At 47.8% G+C, this 11,422-nt stretch overlaps 1 protein-coding gene across 1 annotated transcript; it reads right to left on the minus strand.

Moving 5' to 3' along the window:
• Nucleotides 1–2,050: 2,050 nt before the first annotated feature.
• On the minus strand, nt 2,051–10,771 carry LAYN (layilin). The gene is made up of 8 exons (XM_054395680.1): nt 10,705–10,771; nt 9,417–9,440; nt 6,667–6,964; nt 5,679–5,836; nt 4,994–5,032; nt 4,260–4,343; nt 3,032–3,134; nt 2,051–2,408 (listed from the first exon to the last, which is right to left on the minus strand). Exons 1-8 carry the CDS (start codon nt 10,769–10,771, stop codon nt 2,051–2,053), a joined length of 1,131 nt encoding a protein of 376 aa, XP_054251655.1.
• Nucleotides 10,772–11,422: the final 651 nt, after the last annotated feature.

The raw sequence follows: 11,422 nt of genomic DNA on the forward strand, positions 1-11,422 counted from the left end.
CCAGCAGCTCAAAAGCCCAAGGCATGCACTTAGTTGCCAAAATATGGGTTTTATGTGTTTACACACCTAAGCCAACATCTGGCTTGAGCTTTTTCCTCTCATTTCCTGTTTTTCAATGTCAAGAAGATGCTTACTGCCTGCCAAAAAAAAAAAAAAAAAAAAAAAAGAAAAAACAGAGAGGAGACCCAGCATTCAAGAGTAAACATGAATAGAGACACAATTGCTTGGTAAAAGAACACTGATTATTGCATTAGCAACTCTGGACATGGCAAGCACCCAGCAGTGACTACTTTCCAGAACGTAAAGGGTGGCTGCCAGGAGGATGGAGACTTCCTTTTGACAAGGAGTCCCATGGAAAAGATGAGGGGTGGTAGGGACAAATTACTGCTTGTGACATTCCCATTGGACACCAGAAGAAAATGTTTCCCCCTGAGAACAGTTGGACATTGGAACCATCTCCCAAGGGAAGCAGTGGAGTCCCCTGCATTGGACAGTTTGAAGACTCAGCTTGCCAGGGTGCTGGACCAGCTCATTTCAACTCCACTCTCACCTAGAAAGGGTGGAGCAGATGATCCTTGGGGTCCCTTCCAACCTGGCACTCTGTGACTCTGTGATTCCTACAGCAGGATTTTGCTTTTCAGGAGGACTGGTTGCTAACCAAGTGTCATTTTCAAAACAGGTAGAAGATTTATTTCTTTTTGCAATGGGATTACATCGTTCAGGGCTTCATCTTGCACCACCACTGGCGGAGGCACAGCGTGAGATTGGCAGCTGCCCTCTGATACTGCAGCTCTGCAGGACAGAGCCATCCTGCACATCCAGCCTTACCTTCAACCTTCAGGAAATGAGAGCAGCAGCTGTGGCAATTGACTGAAACATTTCCATGTTTGCAAGAGACAGCCACAGCACACTGAGCCAGAAACATCTCCCTGTGTATTTACATTGGCAAAGTGCACTCACAGCCACGTCCTGCACTCATTGCTGTTGTTGTTTCAATCCATCATAAAACACCTTCTGCCAAAGCCTTTGGCACAGCTCTGTTTCCTGGTGGCTTATGCACATTGCTTTTGCTTCATCTTTATTTTTTTTTCCTAGTTATTTATTGCCATGCAGTGGAGAAGAGCAAACTTTTAGGGAACCCTCTCAAGAACTGAATTAATTTCAGATGCTTCAGAGACAGACTTGTTTGGAAGCCAAACGTCACTTTCCTGGAGCTGGAAATACTCACCTGCAGAGGAATAGGTGAGTAACATTGGTGTTCCATTTGCAGTCTTCCTTCATTCCCTGGTCTCTGATCAAAGGGGCAAAAAAAAAAAAACTCCCACAACCCAGACCCCAGATGGATCCAAACCCTGGAGTTTAACAAATTCTAGTGTAAAGCCAAAGCAGACACAATTCTTTCTGATTTTAGCAATGCATTCCAAGAGTTCTGGCTTCAGTAAGCACTTCAGAGTGTTAAGATTGCCTCAACCTGCACTTTTAGCTCTGCATTACATCTCGTGTGCCTTCAGGCAAAACTCATACAGCAGAAGCCTGGCACTTCACTACCACACCACATTTCTGTCCATCACAGTGTGCACAAGGTGTCCAGAACACAAGAAATACTCTGAGTGAACACAATCAATGAGGGAAAGAAGCTGAACAGAAACCTTTCCTTGCCACCACTACAGGTTATTGAACAGGCCTATGAGAATCCAGGTGTGACCAGTGATGGACTTTTGACTTTTTAACACCTTTGAGGAGGAGCAGATCAGTTAAACAAATAGGGAGCTTGGATTGTTCTTTGATTTTAAAGGCATATCTTTGGAGCACAAAAGAAGTCGAGAGTATGAAGCCATTCCTGGGGCAAAGAGGGGCTTGATGCAAAGCAAAATGCAAACATTCTGTTCTTTAGAACTTTAACCCCCCCCACATTCTTCCCAAAAAAGAGAAGGATACAGGGACAATGCAAACCCAGGATAAACATCACATGATTAAAACAGGTGGAGGGTAACTTGCATTGATGGCCACTTTGTCACCCACATTCCAGCCTTTTTTTCTGTCCGTTTCCTTAATATCCATAAATCTCATTCTCTACCCAGGTTGATTCCTTGCTCCTCCCTGCATGATTTCCACATGGTTCATAGATATCATTGGTCACAAAGCCACTTTCAGTGCTGGCCAATGTCACAAAGCCACTTGTAGATGTGTTCATTGCTGCATCATCATAATCCTTGGAGAGGCTGTCAAGCACCTTGTCTTCCTGTGCACGGAAGGAAGAGTTCTTAGTGTCAGGCCTGGTTCCAGCCAGATCTGCTTCTGATTGCTTCTTGATGACTTTGTAAATGTCCAGATTTGGACTGTTCCTCCTGAGGTTAGACAGCCATGCATCTTCCTCCTTTGGGCTTGCATCTCTTTGCTCTTGTCTCCTTAGGGATGGAGGGAAGAGGACAAGTCATAATGTGCACTTTTAATAGAGGCAAACAGAAAACAGTAACACAGCTCTTACTGTCATGTAACGAACACAGAATCACAGGGGTTGCAAGGGACCTCTGCAGATCACCCTAATCCAACCTCCCTGCCAAACCAGGCTGCACAGGATGGAATCCAGGCAGGTTTTGAATGACTCTAGAGATGGAGACTCCACAACCTCACTGGGCAGCCTGCTCCAGTGCTCTGCCACCCTCAAAGTAAAGAAGTTCCTCATCATGTTTAGATGGAACTTCTTATGTTCCAGTTTGTGCCCATTACAGATTCAACAATGGCATAATGTGCTTTATTTTGTATAGATTCATACATTGGGTTGGGTAGGAAGGGATCTTAAAGATCATCTAACTCCAACTCCTTGTCATGGCTAGGGACAACTTCCACGAGACCAGGCTGAGCAGATTTAGAACAGATTTTTACTTCACAAGTAACTCAGCCTGGAGCATCCCTGCCACTTTGTAAACATTTATCTGGCTGAAAGCAATCTTCTCCAGATCACCTTACAGGATCCTGAAGCTATCAGTAAAATGATTGCCAAGCCAAGATACACAAACATGTCACTTACCTCTTCACCAAAAGCCAGAACCAGAAGATGGCTGTAATGGCCATCAGGAGAATCAGCACAGGAATGCTAGGGATAAGGATGTAGGCAAGATTCTGAACAGATTCTAGGGGTAAAAATGAGATTCCAGCTTTAGTTCACTTCCAGTTGCATTTGATGTGCACAGAAAAACATCTGCAAGAAGCAGCAGCATCACATCTCACTGGGCTTCTAGTTTTGTTCACAGTAGTATTTATTTTATCTCAAAGGCAGCAATTCTAACAGAGATCAATCATCAAAGTTCATTTGGAGAGGGGGAAGTCAGTGTGGCAAGAAGAAATTTGTAGAGTTTTTCATAATAATGCTTACAGGCAAAATATGAACAATTTAGATACTCAAAAGTGATTCAATAAAAAGTGCCTTTTCCAGACCCAAAACACTTTCATAGAGTCATAGAATGGTTTGCGTTGGAAGGGACCTTAAAGCTCATCGAGTTCCAACCCCTCTGCCATGGGCAGGGGCACCTTCCCCTAGCCCAGGTTGCTCAAGGCCTCATCCAGCCTGGCCTTGAACACCTCTAGGGAAGGGGCATCCACAACCTCCCTGTTCCAGTGTCTTCCCACTCTCACTGTAAAGAATTTTTTCCTAATCTCCAGTCCAATTCTCCCCTCCTCCAGCTTCAATCCATTCCCTCTCATCCTATCACTACAAACTCTTGTAAAAAGTCTCTAGATTTGGATCCACACCTTTAGATGTAGATTTTGGTAACCAAGCAATCAGTTTAGGTTTGTACTGGAAAGGATTTGAGTGGCTCTTCTCACTTGCTCCCTGTGATAGGACAAGGAGCAATGGATGTAAGCAGCAGCACAGGAGGTTCCACCTCAACACAAGGAGGAACTTCTTTACTGTAAGGGTCACAGACCACTGGAACAGGCTCCCCAGAGAGGTTGTGGAGTCTCCTTCTCTGGAGACTTTCAAGGCCTCTCTGGATGTGTTCCTCTGTGACCTGAGCTAGATTCTATGGTCCTGCTCTGGCACGGGGGTTGGACTTGATGATCTCCTTGGGTCCCTTCCAACTCCTGAGATTCTGTGAAGTGGTTTGCTTTTTCAGATGCAATTGTGTAAATTCAGTTTTCTACAATTAGGGCCAAACACTTCAAACTGCAATGCTGACTGTTTGCAGTCACACATGAGAAATGTGGTCCTGCATGGTTAGAGATGGAGCAGGCCAGCTGCTGAGTGCACAACTTACCTTTGGCTTCTACAACTGTTACATTGGCATCTTTCTTATGGCCTTGCTCTGGGAATACTGGGTTCAAGGGCTGTGTTGCAACATCTGGAAAGAAACAGCTTCATTAATACTGCAGATGTTAGATGAAAGAGTTTAAAAATCATAAAAAGTGAGGATGAGAGGAGATGGAAGAGACTTGCCAGCTGCAAAGATGTGTGAAGTGTACCAGGAGGCTGGAGAGCTCCTTTTGAGAAGGAGTCCCATGGAAAAGACAAGGGGTGAAGAGGACAAGTTACTGCTGGGGACATTCCAATTGGGCTCAAGAAGAAAATGTTTCCCCATGAGAACAGTTAGAGATTGGAGTCATCTCCCAAAGGAAGCAGTGGAGTCCCCTGCATTGGTCAATTTTAAGTCTCATCTTGCCAGGGTGCTGGGCCAGCTCATTTCAACTCCACTCTCACCTAGAAAGGGTGGACCATCTTGGGGTCCCTTCCAACCTGGCATTCTGGGATTCTTTTGCTTAGTTTTCTGCAGCATGGCCAACAATCCCAGACACTACATCAACAACAGCAAGACTGTGGTCCTGGAGAGTGGATTATAGAATAGCACAAGGGAAGTGCAAACTGCAGGGAAGCTTCTTGCTCAGTAAGACTTTAGCCTGTGAGTGTCCTTGACAGTGAATGTGACAGAGTATTTCTACTGAAAGTTAGGTTTTCACTGAAAAACAAAAACCCAGACAATTATTTATAACTTACCCCTGGGAGAATTCTCTCTTGGAGGATTTGTTGGCTTCTCTAAAAAAAAGGACAAAAAAAAAAAAAAAAGATAAGCACAATTTTCTCACAATCTTGAGAGATCAAATGTGCTGAATATAGTCCAACAAGATGAGCACCCTTCTCTCATAGATCCATAGGTTTGGGTTGGAAGGGACCTTAAACATCACCCAGTTCCATGGGCAGGAACACCTCCCTCTAGCCCAGGTTGCTCAAGGCCTCATCCAGCCTGGCCTTGAGCACCTCCAGGGAGAAGGCATCCACAAAACCTCCCTGGGCAACCTGTTCCAGTGTCTTCCCACCCTCACTGGAAAGAATTTCTTCCGAATCTCCAGTCTCAATCTGCCCTCCTCCAGCTTCAATCCATTCCCTCTCAACCTATTACTACAAGCCCTTGTGAAAAATCCTTCCCCAGCTTTTTTTCCTTCAGACCCCATCTGAGATCTCAAATACTGCATAAAAATCCTCTGATAATTCACAAGCCACAAGGCAAACAGCTACAGAGACTGGATCCTGAGATTGTTTTCCCCAGGACTTGCACAGTGTCTCTCTCCCACGAGATCTTTCCAGTGAAGCCAAGCAATAGTTTTGCTGTCACTTCACTCTCCTCATATCTCCTCTTGGGGACTGGGAGCAGGCTGGTTTTTTACATTTAAGAATTTCTTACCTAGAGAATATTTGCAAATGAAGTTGTTTTTCATGTTGCATCTGTCATCATTCCACTGAAACATGTAAGGACCTCCAACACCTGCTGGGGCAGATGGCTGGTGGTACATCACCACACAGATTTCACTCCCACAGGATGGCTCATCTACATACCAGTTCCTAAGAAGATACAACAAACATGGCAAGGAAGACTTGAGGCCACTTTTCAGCAGAAGCTCAGGTGGGAATAGAGCACACAAAGGGCAGAATCAAAGAGGATTACAGCTCAGCATGCTCCACTTGGCCCTCAGCCCCCGCTTCCACTGTGTAAAAGTAGGAACAATAACAGTATAGTTATTTTAGGTGTTCTTTCTGGAATTCTTAGTTTTGGTTGGAAAAGGCCTCTAAGATCATCCAGTCCAACCTTCAACCCAGCACCACCATGGCCATTAAACCCTGTCCCCAAGTGCCATGGCCACAGGTTTCTTGAATGCCTCCAGGGATGGGGACTCCACCACCTCCCTGGGCAGCCTGTGCCAATCCCTGACCACTCTTGCAGCAAAGAAATTTTTCTTCTTCTCCAACCTAACCTTCCCCTGGCACAATTTCAGGCCATTTCTTCTCCTTCTATCACCTGAGATTGGGGATAAAAGCTCAACCCCCACCTCACTGCAACCTCCTTTCAGAGAATTGTAGAGAGCAATGAGGTCTCCCCTCAGCCTCCTCTTCCCCACACTGAACACCCCCAGTTCCCTTAGCTGCTCTTCACCAGCCCTGTTCTCCAGACCCTTCCCCAGCTTTGCTGCCTTCTCAGGACCTGCTCCATCACCTCGATGCCCTTCTTGGAGTGAGGGACCCAAAACTGAACCCAGGATTTGAGATGTGGCCTCATCAGTGCCCAACACAGGGGCACAAACACTGCTCTCCTTGATTCTTTTGAAAGAATTCTTTCTGACTGCTCAAGGCAGGGGACAGTCCCTGCCCAGGCTGCTTCTTCCACAGGTACCTACCGGAATGTGGATGTGCTGCCATCCGACCAGGAGTAGAGGCTCTGACACTCCGTACTATTGTCCACCTCCTGTTTTTTCCTCCTAAGTCCTATCCAAAAATCTCCATCAGAAGCTAAGAGACTCTGAATGAATTTTTCAATCAGCCTTTGCTCTGCTTCTGTGTCAATACTGACTAGATGTCCACCATCAGCTCTGCAGGCTCGATGTGCTTCTTCATAGCTGATCCTGCGTGAGGCATCGTGAAAATAAACAATTTTGTAGCATGGTTGCTGGGTTCCACCCCGGCACACTCTCTGTCCTGCAGAAACGGAAAGAAACCAGTTGCAGAAACCATGCCTGCTAGTACCAGAAGCAAAGGCCAACACCTCATGTGGTTGAGTTCTGCACTGTAGGAAAACAAAACACAGGTAAAAAACCCTGGGCTAGCAAATGGCAACTCCAGTCTTCTCTTACTGCATGCAGCAGTTGAAGTTGCTCTGCACAGCACCATGCTTTCATGTCCTGCACTTTGCAGCTCCCTCACAAATTTTCTGCAAATTGAAGACCCTAGGAGTCACCAGGCAGCAGTACAGACTAGGGGTTGTCCTGCTGGAAAGCACCTCCATGGAGAAAGACCTACTGGACAGTTAAGCTCTCCATGGGACAGCAATGTGCCCCTGTGGCCAAAAGGGCCAATGGTATCCTAGGGTGCATCAAGAAAAGTGTGACCAGCATGGTGAGGGAGGTTCTCCTCCCCCTCTGCTCTGCCCTGGTGAGACCACAGCTGGAATAGTGTGTCCAGTTTTGGGCTCTACTGGAGAGAGTCCAATGGAGAGTACAAGGATGATGAAGGGACTTGAACAACTCTCCTATATAGAAAGCCTGAGAGCCCTGGGGCTAAAGAAGGCTGAGAGGGGATCTTATCAGTGTCTATAAATATCTGATGGGTGGGTGTCAGGATGAAGCTGCCAGGCTCTTTTTGTTGGTGCCCAATGACAGGACAAGGAAAAAACTGGAACCCAGGAGGTTCCACCTCAACATGAGGAGAAACATTTTTGGTGTGAGGGTTTTGGAGCCCTGGAGCAGGCTGCCCAGAGAGGTTGTGGAGTCTTCCTCTCTAGAGAGTTTCAAAACCTGCCTGGATGTGTTCTTGTGTGCCCTGCCCTAGTTGATCCTGCTCTGGCAGGGGGGTTGGACTGGATGATTTCCAGAGGTCCCTTCCAATCCCTACCATTCTAGGAGTTCCTTACAAAGAGGCAATGCAGTAACATAGAGCAAGTTGATGTGCAACCTTTTGGAAAGAGAGTTTCTTTACAAGGCTTCAAGGAGGCTTTGTAAAATTATTAATATTAAGGAATCAAAATGGCTAAAATTAGAGATCCCCTTCAACAAGCAGAGATGATAATTTCTCTTCTAGGGTAGATGTAGGAGTACATATGGCAGTGCATCAAGATGTGTTCACACAGCCCCAGTTATAAGCATTGCTCTGCACTGTTATGTTGCTGGCTGCCCAGGAAGTAAACAATGTCTGTTTTCAGGCTGTCAGAAGCCAAGGACCTCCTCATGCATGCAGCAGCACAGCTTATTTTGATTAGAAGGAAAGGAAAGATCAAAGTGGAAAGACACATAATCTAAAATGATGCCTTTGAGTGGTTCTCAGCAGAAGAGTCCCAATATTTACACTGTGGAAACAAAGTTTTGTTTTCCTCAGTAAATATTTCTTTGCAGACACAATCTGCTAACCTACATCTTTGCACAGATGAAATGAAAAAAAAAAAATTGTCAACATTTGTAATGTCCTTAGAGGAAATGGGATGCAAAGACAGCCATTGTAAACCCCTCCATGGGATAGATGCTCACTTTTCCTTAGTCTTATAGAATCATAAATACTTTGAGTTGGAAGGGTCTTTCTAAGGTCATCTAGTCCAGCTCCCCTGCAGTGGGCAGGGACATCTTCAGCTAGATCAGGTTGCTCAGAGCCCTGTCCAACCTGACCTGAAATGTTTTCAGGGATGGGGTATCTACTACCTTTCTGGTCGACCTGTGTCTTACCACCCTCAGTGTAAAACACTTCTTCCTCAGATCTAGTCTGAATCTTCCCTCTTTCAGTTTAAAACCATCACTTCTTGCCCTGTCACAACAGGCCCTGGTAAGGCTGTCCCCATCTTCCTTAGAGGCCAAATACTAAAAGGCCACAAGAAGATCTCCCTGGGCCCTTCTGCAGGCTGAACAACCCCAGCTCTCTCAGCCTGTGCTCACAGCTGAGGGGTTCCAGCTCTCTCATCATTTTTGTGGCCCTCCTGTCGACTTGCTCCATGAGATCCTTGTTTCTCCTGTGCCAAGGACTCCAGAGCTGGCCCCAATACTGCAGGTGGGGGTCTCAGCAAGCAGAGCAGAGCAGAGCAGAGCAGGTGGGCAGAATCCCCTCCATCCACTGCTCATGCTGCTGGGGGATCAGCCCAGGACAAGGCTGGCTCCTGTCCAGCTCCTGTCCAGCTCATGCCACTTCATGTCCAGCTTTTCACTCACCAGTACCCCCATATATATATTTTCTTCTGTGTTTGTGCATGGCCACTCTAAGAGTGGGAATTGAAACATATTTCTTACTGGGATTTTTGAACTCAGAATCACAGACTGCTAACACCCAACACACAAACGAAAACTGTGCAGCGCCAAAGCAGTATTTAAAAACTTATCTCTAGGCATAACCTGTGTTCTCTTGGTAGCTTAACACTCATGCAGGCTTGGTGAAAAATGCAAGAAGCCCTTACCTCTTCTGAGGGATATATCCACTGCTGTTGTGAAAAGCAGAAGAAAGACACAGAGGGCACATTGTTACTCACAAACTGCAGCAGCTGTCTAGAAACACTGTCACAAGCCGCACTGGAGTTCTTTGCTGACAGCAAATGCATTTGTCCCTCCCATTAACCAGCAGAAAATCTCTGTCTCAGCACCCAAACTTGCCATGGCTTTCAGATAAGGAAAAAATGATTGTAGTTGCTCTTTGTTTCTGATTAGGTTCCTGAGTGGAGTTTAGGTAACAGGGGGCAGTGTAGCTCTAACCAATGCTGAAAGGGTTCCTTGGGTTCTGCCCTTATCTTCTTACTGCCTACATGGGATTTGCCTCAAAGCCTTCTGGCTTCAGTGAGCCTTGGAAATGCAAGACTTGGGATGAGTCAACTGCACTGAGAAGTAAAAAAATTCCTCAGAAGAAATCCATTTCCAGCCTCACAGCTGGCAGCTGAGCCCTCCAACTCACTCCCATGAATGAAAGTCCTAATACAGACATGACCATGGCAGAATCCAAAGTGTATTTATAGAGAGAATAAAACTATTTTAACTTTTGTTGGAATAACACAAACATCCCGTGGCTTTCTGCTGGATATACCAATCAGACTGGCTATTTGGTGCCCTAAAACCAGAGTAGTGTGCCCAGTTTAGATGCTACATCCAAAAATCCTGCTGGTCCAGCCTTCAGCTGCCATGTATCTGCTCCTATAAAAGCTGTCTGCATAGGTGACATCCCTTTGCACACACCCAGAACAGGCTGATAACCAAAAGAGACTTTGAAGAGAAAAGTCAGCGAGTGTTGGCTGCAAACTCAATCACTGCCTGGTGATTGCCACCGAGGGTCGGATGACAAAAGCAGTTCTGCTAGCCAAGGCAGCATTTAAAAACGCCTAAACCCGAGGGTGAGGCTCAGCAGAGAGAACAGAAAGGTTTCTCATGGGAAAAGGAAAATAAGCCTGGACTACCGCCCGCTCGCAAGCGTGCTCCCACCCAAGGCGGAGGATGCGGAGGTGTCCCCAGGGCAGGTCCAGCTCCCGCTGGACTCAGATGGGCAAAATCCCTGCTGGCCGTCCAGCAGACACTTCCGTGCCTCTGTCCCAGCGGCTGCCTCAGCAGCCAGACCCCCTCACGGCAGGAGTGGAGCGACCGACGGAGCTGCCGTGCCCAGCTGGGGCCGAGTCCGGGCGGGCTGCGAGCCCCGCGGCCGGCTCCCCGCGCTCCCCGGTGACCGCACCCCTGAGCCCGTCGCAGCCAGGCTGTGCCGCTTACCGCTGAGCAGCCGAGTCCCCGCAGCCCAGCCCAAGGCGGCGGCGCACAGCACCGCGGTCACCAGCATCGTCCCGGCTCCGACGGCGTGCGCTGGGAGCCCGGCTGGCCGCACTGCCCAGCCCCATGCGAGTGCCCGCGGCCGGACTGCCGGGAGAGAGGGGAGGGAGAGGGGAGGCAACGAGCAGGGAGGAGCTGTCGCCTCGTCCCTCCCTGGGCTCTGGGCCAGCGGGACGGACCTGGCACAGCTCCCGAGGGGTGGGAGGCAGCAGCGGCGAAGACCCGCAGCCAAAGCCTCGGGAGGGAACCCGCAGCCAAAGCTCCGGTAGCGGACCGGCCGCCCTCGCTGCACAGCCCTGCTCCGGAGGCTCTGTCTCTCCTGCTCCCAGTCACACGCCAAGCCTGCACCTCTTCCTGCTGCCCCTGTTCTCAGCTATCATAGAATACCACCTTGGAAGGGACCTCAAGGATCATCTAGTCCAACCTTTCCCCTGTGCCATCCTTCAGAAGCCTCATCACTTCTGTGTGTTTCACCCCGCTGCAGCTTGATAACTCCCGTGTCCCGCAGGTAAACGACAAGGAAACATCATCCATTCACGTCAGCCTGTGAGTGATGGAAACCATAACTGCAGTCCTTGAAAGGCTGACTCTCCCTGTAACGATGTGCAACTGCCTTTAGGAAATTGCTGCAGGACAGAAAACCCAGCACAGGAACTTTGCT

This window comes from Indicator indicator, chromosome 34 (genome assembly GCF_027791375.1).
Source record: "Indicator indicator isolate 239-I01 chromosome 34, UM_Iind_1.1, whole genome shotgun sequence".
NCBI classification, from domain to species: domain Eukaryota; kingdom Metazoa; phylum Chordata; class Aves; order Piciformes; family Indicatoridae; genus Indicator; species Indicator indicator.